The sequence below is a fragment of the Tetrao urogallus genome (assembly GCF_951394365.1).
Source record: "Tetrao urogallus genome assembly, chromosome: 16".
Lineage (NCBI taxonomy): Eukaryota > Metazoa > Chordata > Aves > Galliformes > Phasianidae > Tetrao > Tetrao urogallus.
In genome coordinates this window covers 5356006-5370529 of record NC_136829.1, presented here as the reverse complement: position 1 = coordinate 5370529, position 14524 = coordinate 5356006, and the positions used below count along the sequence as shown (strand labels likewise).

Sequence of the window (14524 nt, the reverse complement as noted above, 5' to 3'; positions counted from 1 at the left end):
CTTTTACAAGAGTATCAATCTCTACTGGTAATGTGACTTCAACTTAGCTCTCTATACACTTAGAACCATTCAGAGCACAGGACTTGCTACATGACAAACCAGTAGTTCGCAAACACTACTGACACACTGCTTGGTTCCTCCGGAATGATGGGAAGGAGGTGGTACAGATTTAAGAAATTATTTATGGGATGAAGAACTGAGCAAATACCACCGACACTGCTGGCCAAGCGACACTGACTTCAGAACACAAAGGTCAGATCTATGAGACATCTTCATTCACAGCTGATGCCACAGATCTGCGTTCTTCCTAAAGCCCTCACGGAGGCTCAGAGCAAAGCCCTTCTGAGTATCAGACTTCAGATAAAAAGAGCAGAGTACTTACCTTTTCAGCTCTGAAACCACCAGAAGAAAATGCCACTACTGCTGTCTGTAGACTACGAATCATAAAAGTATTAATAGTTTTTGTGATATTGGGGAAGAGCAACTGATGTGAGCATTTCTTTGACAGTGTTCCCCTAATGAGCTAATTGTCAAAGACTAATTCCACAACTCTGCTGAGATTAAACTGTCAGTACACACCATAAGGCACTGCAAGAACTCGGCTCAGAAAAAAAATCTAAGAGCGTTTTTATTTCTGCTCCATTCAAAAAAGTTAATATTTGCCATGTGCCAGTTAGCAGACTTCTTCCCTGGGACTTCTCTGTGAAAACGAAACTGGAAAGTGTTCTCTAGCTCAACTGCCTTCTCAAAACAAACTCGCTGGTGTGATAAAAGAGGACTCCTTGAACTGCATGCTAACAAGCTCCCCCGGGGATTTAAGGTCTCATAGTCTGTGTTAGAGACTGAGCACGAGGCTGCTGTGCCTGGCAGACAGATGGGTGGGGTGTTTACAAAAAGGCAGAAAAACATAAGAACTTAAAAACAACCTAATTCTGACATGAACAAACGAGGATCACATCTGTTTTGAACGCTGCTTGTTTGCTGGCAACACAGCTACAGGGGATTTCACAAAACAATGCTCACAGCTTCATTCTCTATAGAGGACTTGATTTAAAAACACACTCTGAGTGCAGCACATCAAGCCCCTGTAAACTTGTCGATCCTTCAGGAAGGTGACCCGGGGTTACTGCTGTTTCTCATCCTAAGCCAGCACACCATGAGCCAAGCCTAAGCACAGATCAGCTCCCAGCAGACCCAGCCCACCTTGTGAACCAGCTATCCCTGCTGCCAGCACCAACGTCACCTGTTTGCGAAACTGCACGCAGACAGTTTCAGCTGGCTTGCAAAGACAACAGCAGCAGCTTAAAACAAAAAGCTATCAGCCTCCTGGAAAAAAAAAAATTGTTACATAGGGTGAATATTGTAAGGTGTGTTCTTGGCACAGGAAAACATTTTAAAATCAGGCCATGGTTCAACAGCACATTCTCTTTTCCTCTACACACTCGAGCTGATGCTTTGACAGTACGTTGGAGATTTCACACCATGGTCAAACAGATCAGCAACAGACCTGAGCAGGAGGGAAGGGGCACAACACGGAAGGCAATGCTCAACAAGCTGAGGAGCAGTAGCTTTACACCTTCATTTATGAAACAAGAAACTGATGGATCCATCCATCCAAGCGCTTGTCTTCTGCACAAAACCCAATGCAAGATCTACGTGACTGGGACAGCCAGCTTAGTGCCTGCTGGCTGCTCTGCTCCATGCACTGCAAGACACACTATGGGTCAGGGCAAATACAGCCACACTGCTGAACTCTCTCGAAACCAGACACGGAAAGCTAAAGAAGCCAAGCATGGAGCATCGAGTTTCAAGCCATATTTTCTCTTCATATCCAGATAATTAAAGCTGTCTAAAACCTAAAAGGAAGCTTGTTTTAGATATAAGTGATGCTGAATAAGCCCACTTGATGATAAAAGAAAAGCTTAATTGTTTATGACAGCCATCAAACTCCAGAGAGAAGCACATTTTAAATTAGAAAACTGCATCTACTCATAAAAACAAGTATTTCAAGGACAGTTCTTACACTTCTCCTAATAAAGTACAGGTGACATATCCAGCTATAATACTGTGACTCAGACAAGATGCTAGCTTCTCAGAAACAGCTCCTGCTTCTGGAGTAGAAAGAACACAAGAGGATATAAGAAAACTAAAGAGAAAAAGGCTCTTGAAAATAACAACACATTATCCACGTCCATGAGCAAGATGTTCTGGACAGCTGAAGAGCTGTTTCAATCTGCTGGAGGAAGATGAAGTGACCCAAGTGTCTCAGCAGCTCCAGGATGACGGCTGGCAGGAATCAGAGTTAACAGCACTGATATCCCAACTGATTTGTGCCACTGTTTCTTTGTTAAAAATACAGCTTAAGACACTTATATCATTACATCAGGCTTGGGCAATACTGCAGGATCAGCATCAGTTCTGTTAAGAGTTCATTTCTCACACTGTATTTCCCATCACACAAAAGGTGTTGCTGCCTCCTGATCTGGCAGTTTATGCCTGTGTGCTGGAACACAGCTCGCACATTGCTTTCCTACCATGAGGACTTTTATTAAATCCGAAACAACACTAAAAACCAAGCACTGAGGGAAAATGCCAGGAAGGAAGGCTTACTCTGATCCACACATGAAGGGGTTCACTGTGCACATGGAAGTGTTACAACAGACACAGCACATTTTAATAGCTTCATGACATTCTCAGCCCTCCAAAGAGGAGCAGGCAGCTTTTATTCCCCATCTGGTGGTCATTAACTCTAGAGTACAAACCTCAGACTACGTCATTATTGCTACTCCTTCCCTCCATTTTGTACACGCTGCCTCTGTTGCAATGAATGGTGCTCTCAGATCTCTCTATAGCACTCCTGCTCCCAGCTTCCCAAACTGCTAGATTCAAATAGAGAGCGCTCGTCTAACCCGTAAGTGTACCTGCTTAGGCAAGTTCAAACCAGAACCTGCCCATCCTTGCCGTTTTATCTCCAGTAATTGATCTTACTCACACACTGCTAGGATTCGCAAACTGGCAAGAGACATAATATGCTGTGTTGATGCTCTTCCTATTGCTCAAGGCAGTTAGCAGACACTCGCACCAGCTGGCATCCATGGTGCAGAGACAAACCTGAGAAGCGCTCCATGCCGACACCCTGCACACACACCAGGCAGCCACTCATCTCACTGCTACAACCCCAGCACTGTCACTAGAGAACCCAACATGCAACATTTTACTGTCTGTGAAATAAATCAGTATGCGCACACGCGCATGTGTGTATATATATATATACATACATACATATATATATATGTGTGTATACACACATATACACACATAGGCATTAGTTGCTGAGATGCATTCTGCATCTAAAACATATTGCAACATAAGCTGCAGAAGGTTGTGGGTTTTTTTGTTTTTTTTTTTTTTGTACTTCCCATTCCTAATCTCATCAGTTCTCAGCTGGAGAGAATTCAACATAAGAAACAGAAGCCCAGGTTGGAAGTGAACCTTAGACCCAGGCAGGCAGCTCTGTATCTATTCCTGGGGACACTCCAGCTCTGTTCATGCTCCTCCACCTCTGAGCTCAGCACAGTCCTCCCCCCACCCACTGCGCTGTCTATTTAAGCACGATGGCCTGAGGACAGCATAACAATGTATAGAGCACAAAAGACATTAATCCCAGACACAGGGTCCACATGTACCACATGCCCCCTCCCGCCCCCCAGAGCTTCCTGCCTCCACTTCAGAAGGGTCTATTTCTGTATTCAGCCCTTCATCTTCACACAGCCCGACACAGAGCATGGACCACTGGCAAAGCAGCACCACACAGAACCCAAAGCTGGAACTGTCAGCTCATTCAGCTATTCAGCTACCAAATTCCCTGGGGACACAGCAAGCTCACTCTGACTTGCACCCACTGCAGGAAGACAGAGGAGGATGAGGACAGCCCTCCTACCTGGCTATGGGGCATCCGCACCATTTCCAGTTGCAATCCACGTGACAGCCTGGCCCCTGCCATCATTTCTTCTTTTCTCCTCACAGAAGTCTGCTTGCAAACCACAAAAATAGAAGCCTGTCTCCTAGTTATGCTATTCTGACTCCAGAAATCCCTGTGTTTTGGTTAGAAGACCAAAGTTAGGAGTTTCTCAACTCTATCTCCGGTTACTTCAAAACCCACAACAGACATTTACTGTACGTCAAAGGAAAACAGATGTTTACTGTCTACTTTTTCCTCATCCTCTCCCCAAAAAGGTCTTCTTAGGCCACTTCAAACCACTTCTCCAAAACAAGAAACTGCAACCTCAGAGGAAGACAAGCAGCTGTTTTGACAGGTCTGGCCCCTGTTCAAATATTGCAATACAAGCCCTGAGCAGTAATACATTGCCATCAATGAAAAGTTCAACTAAAGTACACTGCCCTGCCCCAACACACTGATCTATGCCACTCTATGTACAAAGACAAAAGCTACCATGTTGTCATTCAAATCAAAAAGGTCTGCAGGAGAAAGGTGGTAAATAAAGGAAGAAGGCAGGCACCGGCTAAGGCTCTACGAGTGTGTATTCTGCTATGACAGGAGCAATGTTAGGCAATAGATCAGAGGAAGTGACAAATACCAGAGGAAATTTAAAAGCTATCTGTGCTTGGGCATTGCTCCACTCTTGTTTTCTTGTATTTTTTTTTTAAACCACAAACCACACCTCTGCTCACAGTCTAAAAAAATAATTCCTCAAGAAGATGTTAATGCTGTTCCATTTAGATGCTGCCACACAAATCTGGCGGCACCAACGTGACAGACATTTGGATGGAGGCACCATCCAACCCCATGTGCTGCACACTGAGCAGGGGGGCAGCCCAGGAACCACCATGTGCTGGGAAAGCTCCTTGCAGTGCAGATAACAGCACTCATGCATTAGCCCAGTGGCTGTCAGACAGGACGAGCTGTACGTGGGCTCTGAATGTGAGAGCTCATATTTCATTTCTGCCCATCATTTATTCCCTCACACTGCAGAATCCCATGCTCTTGAAATCCCAGGTGCTTGCTGCAAAGATTATTATGAAGTTGCAAATCAATGGCAGCAATTTCAAACTGAGCAGCAAGTGGCCAAGTCTTATTTTTAGGAAATCTTTGAAAAATGGTATTAAAGGAGAAAGAGATATTCTGAAGAATCAGAACTACAGTTACATTGAGGATGCGAGAGCTTTTTTCTCCCAGTGTTGCACTACATGCTAAAATATTTTATGTCTGCATAAGACTCTACATTATATCACCTAGCACACACAGCCAGCATCCTTATCACAGAACATGTCATTAAAGGACACAGATGTGTCCTAGCCAGAGGTGAGTGTACAGACTGATCAAAATATTCCAGTGAAGCTACAAGAACCCTCCAAGCTGTCTCGAGGCAGAAATCCATCTCACTTCAGTCGGAAGGATGCAGGCAGCTGCAGAATTGCTCTGCTCCAGTGCTGAGTCCCACAGATGTCCATCTGTCTTTAACAGACAACCAGGCAGAACTAGGCAGCAGTCAGTCTCTGTTTTCTGGTGGGCACCACAAAGCTAAGTGCTCTGCAATACTCAGAAGGAAGCTACCATCTTTATAATGTTCCTTAAAAAAGCCCTTCTCCCTGATGAAGGTAGGAGATAAAAATACACACGTGCACTCCCACACAGCTCACAGCTGCACAAAGCATATGGTAAGCTTGTGAGGATGAACAAATACATTCGTGTCAAAAATATTGATAGGGAATTCAAGATATCAGCTGATTGGAAGCTTTGTGAGAAGCAATCTTTGGTTTTAAGAGATTGACAGGACCCTGATAACAGACTTCCCAATGGCCTGATGTTGCCTCTGTTTGCCTTGCAATCATCCCAGCTCCAGAGGATGCACAGCATTCAAACATAAGAGAGGATCTACTGTGGGTGAAGACAAAGCATTTTCCTTGGTGCTGTACTGTTAGCTGAGGCTAGATAATAAGCACCCCTACCAACCCTGCTCTGCTGTCCATCTTTGAGCCTGCGCTGGCCCCATCTCACTGAAATACACACTTCAGAGCTCTCCAGCCCCTGCCTCCAGTGCTCCCCAGGACAGGAGGCAGACAAGCTCAGTGCTGCCCATCTTGTGACTCCTTTGTGCTCGGAGCTGGCAGAGTCCAGTTGCACAGCAGTTGTCAGTGCAAGTGAACTGTCTGAGCTGAGCCACTACAGCGACCATCACCAAGTGAAGCCATTGGGATCCAGCTAACAGCTCAGAACAAAGGCAACTTCCTCTGGGTGAAACAACACTACGAACGCAGCACTCACGGGAACTATCTGTCCTTTCTTTTTCCACACAGAAATATGCTATCCTAGCGGGCAAAAGGTCCTAAGACTATAGAAAACATCCTCACAACTCTGCAATAAAACTCCAGCAAACTTTCAGGCAATTCTTAGTCAAAGCATTGCCTGCTCTCTACTCATCTTCCCTCACTGTACAGCTCCTCTCTATCATTAGCAGTTATGAGGAACTAATTGCTAAGGTCTCCCACTTCCCCAAGAGCATCAAGAGGATCTCCCAAAGTTTTGGTTACTGCAAGGACTGGCACAGAACTATTTCCTATCACCATATCCCTGCTGACACTGCAAAACAGACTAAGGTTCAACAAAATACTGTTTTTATCCCCAAGAAATTTGAGAACCATCAGTGTTAAGCATTAAGCAGGCGTCTGAGAACAAGTTTCAGGAGGGCTGACGGCAGCTCAGGCTCTTTTCTCCATTCCCAGTGGAACTCTCACTGTTGATCAGCTGCAAAATCTACATTCCAGAACCACATTTCAATTTCAAAGAATGCTTGTAGGCTCACATTCCTAAAGCCAACAGCAACTTTCAGCTATGCTTTACACCTGGTAGGGCACAGATATACAACAGTAACGTCACCCCTTCTTCACATTCCTTTCTGAGCGCTCCTAACTTTCACTGTGATACCAGAAGATGTTACTGCAGTTCACCCCTCAGACTGTTAGTTAAAAAGCAAGCACCGAAGGTGAGACCACTCCTAACTGTAAGCCTGATTAACTCTACTGGAAATGTTTAGCATTTATGTGAGCCAGGACATTCTGAACAAATTCTGTGCTAAAAAATTGTTAGTCCTGTAAGATGCTGGAAAGCCCCCACAACTCGTTCAGCTCAACTACTCTGCCCAGAAACGCACATCAACCCTGTGTTAATCCCAGCATTACACCAGCGAGAGCAGGAGCTCCCTGTTACCAGAGCCGAGGACAGCAGCCACTGGGAATGCTGTTTAGAAGGATTCCCTCCACTCTAGCTGCAAGTTTGTTTCCAAGCTGCAATTTTCCAGCAGTTCATCTGAAGCACAGGTCAGCAGCTACTCACACGCTGCGGAAACAACAGCAAGCCCATTCCCTTCCCTGTTCTTTTAAGGGGAGAAAGCATTTCAAAGTCTAATGATGATACATATTTAAACAGTGACGGTGCTAGCGAGCTCAGAGCTGACAGTCATGCAGGGAGAAGGCACGGCTGGGCTGAGCTGTCACCTGACGCTGCCTCACTCAAACACAGCCCCAGAAAAGCAAGGTGATAAACACCGGTTCCTACAAGCAGTATCCTCTCTCAGATTTGGAAACCTAAGACACAGACCTTTAAAGATGCAAGCAGGAGCAGAGTACACAGCGCTAGATGGTATTTTGCTCTCCAGTTCCAGTGTGATGTTTCATATAGAAGTTGGGGCAGTTTCTATAAAAGTAGCTGCCACTAAAGCAATTCACTTTAATAAGCCAGTAAATATTTCTGAATGTCTGTGTCTCTTACAAGAAATTTTATTAGCACAAGCAGTCTTGAAAGAGAAACTGTTCCATCTTGAAAAGCCAACTCAAAAAAGTCTGCACTGATTTCTTATGCTAAATTACCCTTTCCATAAAGAATTTCCTGCATCATTAAAGCTCAGCCCTCCAGTCCAACAACAAATAAATATCAGGACACCACCGATTTTAGTGGAACTACAGCAACTTATGCTATCAGTACAAATCTGACTGAGAGTCCCTCTCTACCAAGGCAGACTGGTGCTATTTCAGCAGATATTACTTTAACAGGAATCCAGTGAAATCATTAACAGAGGAATCTGAGTCAATGAGATGTTAAGTACTTGCTATAATTACATATTATTGCTATTTCTGCTGACAGTGCAGCTCGGGAGGTAGGAATTCAATGATTTATCCGCCAAATATTTGAAATCACAACCATAAAATGAAATCAGATCTGAATTTGTGTTTGACCATCTTTATTTGGTGTGTGCCCGCTTTATGGAGAGCCATGTAAAAAGCCAAACTTCTACATAAATGTTGGTTCCATAGTTAAATCTTGTCATGTTTTACAAAGTAAACAAAAAAGCCTTGATGGGATATTAGAACAGATATTGCTTAATGCTGAAAGCAAAATGAAAAACATCTTAAGAAAATCTGAAAGTAGGAAGCAGACAGGCCATTAACCCCCAGAACACATCTTCCAGCACATTTAGGTAATTCTGCTGAGTTTTAACAAAAACAGAAGTTGGCCGCAGCTAACAGGAAAGCATTCAGCTCCCCACTCCCACAAGACACCCATTAAATTTTAACCTGAATGCTGAACGTGTCAGAACAATTAACACAACAGACCTCTGGGTCTTTGGTAAAGCCCTTCCAAAGCTATTGCTGGGAAAATAAATGCAAATAACTTATGGAGCACATGACATACAAGAAGAGCTTACCAATGATATTTTTATTTACATTTCACAAGGTCTCCCTACAGTCTGCATTTCTGAGACGTGTCAGAAATAACCAAGTGACAGCAGCATAACCTCACTTGCTGCATCTTGAAGACTCCCTTAGCAAAGCGACGCTGTTACGTTCTACAATCCTGATAAAGATGCTGGAAACCCAAAGAAATTTTGCAAGGTCTGACATGTAAGTGCTTTTAAAATCCAAAAGTGGAGTGGTTTCAGACCTCGAACCACCCCACGCATTGTTCTGAGCAGGGGCTGCGGGCAGCACTCCTTGTAGCACAGGCTCACCAACATCCCACTTTGGAAAGGAAGGCAGGGAGTGATTCAAAGCTTGTGCTGGAAGGAACAGGCTACATTCCTTAACATTCACGTTTCCACGTATCACAAAAAAGGGAAAGGAAATTCGCAGTGGAGATATCAATCTGTTTCTAAATACCACTAACTACCTTCGCACATTGGATCCCCAGCCAAACATCTGACATTTAAAAGCACCGATGACATCACACTCCCAGGGAACTTAAAAGCCACTTTTGCCCTGAAGTACAACAGGGACAGAGCACAGGAGTTTATCTCGCAGCTCCCTAACTTAGTGAGGTTTGTTTTGCTCTGCAGCTCTAGCAGCAGCACTAGGGCACCCAGCCCTCTGTCAGAAGCGGCCCTGCTCTCCTTTGCAGCAGACTCTCAGCCATCCAGGAGGCACCAATGAAACACAGAGAAGGAAGGACGATTCAAGTCTCCAGCAGAGTCTCACAGCCACTGAAAAAATCCCCAGGATCTCTGCTATGCTGTTGTTCAAGCTGTTAGCATTTAAGCCATCCCACCTTCTGTGTGTCCGGCTCTATCATCAGAAAGGAAACATGAATTTAACGTGAAACAAAGCATGCAGAAATTCCACAGCTTGTAAGGTAGTTGTCTGGCACCCTTGCTATTTGGATTAAGTTTCCTTCTTGCTTACTCCCTCCCTTTCATCCCATCACTCTGATATTCAGAGGTGCCATCCAAGCACTCAGTTCAACATGAAACCTGCCTGTTTCTGATAAGGTGCAGAAGCTGGAGCAGAAAGGTTTTCCCCCCCCTCCCCAAACTACTATTGATGCAAGCCTCTCATTCAAGCACAAGTGACTTCTAGAAGCCATCTCTATAATACCGGTCAATGAAATTCACACTTCATTCCTGCTGATACACACCTAATGGTTACAAATTCAATCTTAACATCACTGGTCAAGTCAACAGGAAAGGAAAAAAAACAACCACAACACTGCTTAGGGTGATGGCTTCACTTCCTACTGGAGCAGTGCTGGATGTTACAGAAGTTCTGCATGCAGACCAACAGTCACAGCACCAGCAGCTGTTAGTGCCATTCAGGAGCATTGGTGTGAATTTGATCATTTTGCAAACAAATTTTTATCTACTGCACACCACAAACACAATACGACAACTGAAAGTCAAGATAAATTCCTTTTGGAACTGCCCTGAGAAGAGACTGTTATATTTGAACTCAGTAGGAAAGCTCTTAAAGGCAAAACTAAACAGAATCTCCAAGCAGGTTTTGCATCTGAAGTGATGCACAATTTGCCAAGTGAGAAAACAACACCACAATTTCTTCTTGTACTCGAGTACAGAGTTGTGACTCAACATTCACTGCTGTGAAGAAGGGGTCATTTTCAATGACCAAGCTGTACTTGGAAATGACAGTTTTAGGCTACTGTATCCCTTCTTACTTGCTTGATGCTTCAGACTGTAGGAGGTTACTTCCAAAAAAACAAACAAACAAACAAACAAAAAAAAAAACCCAAAAAAAACCACACACCAAAAAAACTCACTGCTTCAGCACAGCCCTGTTCTCAGGATGGTTTGCAAACAGCCGCTCTTAGACTGAACATGGAAAATTCTTTGCAGATTGTTCCACCACTGAAAATACAGTTAAGGTGAAAAAAATACCCTCTATGGCCAAATTAAACAGGAGGGAGAATCTGGATATTGAGATGGAATGCAATTACCCAGGTTGGAACTCACCCAGGACACTCTTGCTTGGAGTAGCCAGAGCGATCTGGCTATCCAATGCTAAGAAATAGCCAAGAACACATATTTACAAGTGACATCCTTTCTCATCCCCAATACTACCCCTCTGTCAATGAAACTGGAATGCAACACAATCCAAGCACTCCAGTGCAGCCAGCACCCTCCTGAGACCTTCAGCCAGCCAGCACATCTCCTGCACCTGCTCTCCTTCAGCTGCAACAATTTGTGCCATCACAGCAGCCTGGACACTGACCTAAATACGAGACATTTGTAACAACAGGAAGCACTGAAGTGTCTAAGTTGTCCTGTCACTGATACGCTAATCAGAAGTCACCCAAAACACTCCTTGTTAATGAAAATGTTTAGTGCTTTTAGATCAATGCTTACATTCAACACTCAGAATTAGCCAGCTCTCACAAAAACCTCCCTTCTCCCTAAATATAGAGGCAATGCAGGCTGAAACGAGACTTTTGCCTCTGCTGCTAAGAGCTGTCTGACAATACCCAAATTACAAACCAATTCTAAACATCTGGGAAATGTACTTGAGATTCCCACCACCCACTTCTGCTCTTTGCCACTAAATAGGATCAGAACAAGAACATAAAAGCTCGAGTCCTAACACTCTGCCTAAACGAGACGTGCTATTCTCAGACTGCAGGACAATTCCCAACACAGGAGCACAGAGAGGAAAGGAGCCTCGAACAAGCAGAGGTGACAGGTTTTCAGGAAGATCAGCCCTGGCCACAAGGTAGGGGAGGACAGATGTCTATTCAGCGTTATTCCCTTACCAACACTAACAGCCTTACGTGCACCTCCTAGCACTTGAAGGTGATTTGGGATTTTAGGGGCCTCTAACCAGCCACAAAGATGTTTCATGACAGCAATAAAAACAACTACAATACGAGGAAAAGAGTGCTGATGCAGTGGTAGGAATTCACTGCGTGTGTCTGAGCTACCAGAACTCAGTTCTTATATCAAGGTGTCCTTAAATTTGCACAGCGGATTCTTTCAACACATGGTAGAAATCAAAACTGGAGGAGTTTTAAGTACCAAATGACTAAGATCACTGTGAGAATAAAAGGGTACATGGTCATAATGGGGGAGAAAATGCCCCAAAGAACTTCACTGGAAAGGGTCAATGTGCACAATTCCCTCTATGTTAAGCAGCACATAACTGAGCTTTCCAGGGAGTTCTTTCCCCTAAATAGACATGATCCTTAGGCAAATATTTTCCAGCACAAGAATGCTACAAGTATTCAAATACACGCTGGTACTGAAGTTGCTTCAGGAGTTCCTACTGCCGTTCTTTAAAAATCCACTTTATATTTTTCTCTGCTAAAAATCATTCACAGAGCTTTACTCCAGCATCACCATTTAAATAAAGTTCAAAAGCTGTTTAAATCCTACTGCACGTTCCCACTGCACACACACAACTGCATTCCAACGAAGGGACAGGAAGAAAGGTGCACACAAAGGTAGAATTGTAAATATTTACACATAGCAGCTTTCAGGGCACGTGGACATTGCCCAGAAATCACTATAAGAAAGCACCGAGTAAAGCAAAGATATCTTCAATTCATTGTTTTCGTCCTTTGCCACTCCAGTGCTGAGGGCTGCTCTACCACCCCCAGCAGTGTGACAGTAACACACAGCTAGGTGACACCTGGCCCATTTCCCCCACATGGCTCCAACCCTTTGATTTGTCACCTAACAGCACAGGGAGGGGGTTAGCATCCTAAATAAACACCAAATGAACACCAAAAAAACCAGTTGTTATCAGGCTCACTAGAGAATAAACATATATTAATATAAGCATGAGATAATATATTAATATATATGAACGTGTACATTAAAAAAAAAAAATCAGGACTCCTACAGCGTTTCTAAACAAAATGCACAGTTACAGCTGCAAACTTTTGGAAGAATGCTGCCTACCTTTCTGGAACTGCCTATACAGCTCGTGCTATCTTCTATTTCTCGTTTTGTTTTTCTCTAACGTGGGATTTTAATTTTAATTTAAAAGCCCCACCCAAGAAGGTGAACTTCCATCAGTTAAACGGGGAGGAAAGAACTACCAAGGATCTTAAAATGGATGCGGCAGATTCTTTGAAAAAGAGCAACATGTTGCAATCACCTTTCATTTTAGGGGAAGGGAGGGATTCCCTGAAAGGAACAGAGCAGGGAACGTGGGGGGGAGGGGTGGGGGGGAGGCAGGCTGCGATAAAAACGGCTCCGGGCTTTATTTTAGCTAAAAACTTCGCTTTCCCCTTTGCTAATAGAAGGCTGGAGCCGGGGATCGCCGCCCGCCCCCACCGCGGAAGGCTGCTCGGCGGCGGCTCGGGGAGGAGGAGAAGGAGAGAAAAGCCACAGAGAGGAGAGGAGAAAAAGAAAATGGCGCAGAGACTAAGTCCCGACCGCCGACACGGCGACTTTCCAGCGTGGAATCGGGGCCTAAAGGGAACCCCGGAGGAGCCGACGGGAGCGGATCGGGGGCCTCCGGTGCCCCCTCTGTGCGAAGAGGCGGTCGGGGGGGCGCGGAGCGGGCGGGCGGGGGCGCCGGGGGCGGCTCGATGGGAACAATGGGGCCGGTGAGCGCGGAGCCGGGACTTAGTCTCTGGGACGCCATGTCTGCGCGGCGCGGGGCGCGCCGGGCCCACTCACCGTTGGCTCGGAAATCCGCCTCGATCTGCGGGGAGAGGAGACAGGGAGAGGCCGTGAGAAACGTCGAGCACGGAGGGGGGGCCGCGTGCGTTTAGCGAGCTATTCGGGGGAAGGGGCGGCGGGCCCGGATCCCCCCTTCTTTTATCTTTCCTTCTCTATTTTTTATTTATTTATTTTCTTCCCTCCTCTCTCCCCAGAAAATTAAATACCAAACGAGAAGGCAGCGGCACGATGCGGAACGCGGCCACGGGTGGGGGGGGGAGGGGGGTGTTGAAGCCATCGTACAACCGGAGCAAAGCAAAAAGAACCGGCAACCCCCCCCCCCCCCCCCCTCACGGGGAACCCCAACCCCATCCCAGCGGCACCGACCGGGAGCAGCGAGTCCCAGCGGATCCGGGCGGCCGTGCCCGGCTGACTGCCATCCCCCAGCCGTGCTGGGCAGCGCCGCGGTGCGTCCCGACCCGGCGGGAGCTGAAGTGAAACGCTTCCTCGGGGCCCACCGCGAAGGGAAGAGACGAACGGCCCCGCGCCGGGCTCCCCCGGGACTCACCTGGGAGTCATTGTGCAGCTGGTCCCCGCTCATGCCGGAGGGTACGGGAAAGGCCGAGCGGAGCGAAGCGGGAAGAGAGCGAAGCGGAGCGGAGCAGAACTGAGCTGAAGCCGCCGGGGACGCGCGGAGCGGGGACGCGACGCAGAGCGCAGCCCCGGGCTCCTCAGCGGTTGTGTAACAGACACTAAGTCCTGGTTTCGGCGCACTGCGCAGACGCGGCGCCTTTTACCCGCGGGGCGGAGCCGAGGCGCTGTGAGGCAGAACGCTGGGACGGGCGACCGGGAAACGGCAGCTGGATCATTTGCATAGAAGCCCCGGTCCGACGTCGCGATTCATTTGCATACAGGCCACACCCCCACCCGTCCGCTCCTCCGAACGCGGCCGACTGGCCCGCTCCCACCCGCGCGCTCGTAAAACACACGCGGTCCCGCCCCTTCCTCTTCGTCCTCCAATCGCGCAAAAAGACCGTACCCCTCATTTGCATACTAAACTCCGCCCCGGCGCTCCCCTCCCCGCCTCGGAAGGAGCCCGGCGCATTGTGTAAGCCGTCCCC

The 14524-nt window shown here is 46.4% G+C and overlaps 1 protein-coding gene across 1 annotated transcript in view; it reads right to left on the bottom strand.

Annotated features, from left to right (window-relative positions):
- Nucleotides 1–14004, bottom strand: part of TOP1 (DNA topoisomerase I) — a gene marked incomplete at both ends in the record, with an annotated part of 60566 nt that extends 46562 nt beyond the window's left edge. The window contains 2 exons of the mRNA XM_079543503.1: nucleotides 13422–13446; nucleotides 13972–14004. Coding sequence (XP_079399629.1) covers nucleotides 13422–13446; nucleotides 13972–14004 — 58 coding nt within the window. The remainder of the gene's footprint in view (nucleotides 1–13421; nucleotides 13447–13971) is intronic.
- Between the last annotated feature and the right edge of the window lie 520 nt (nucleotides 14005–14524).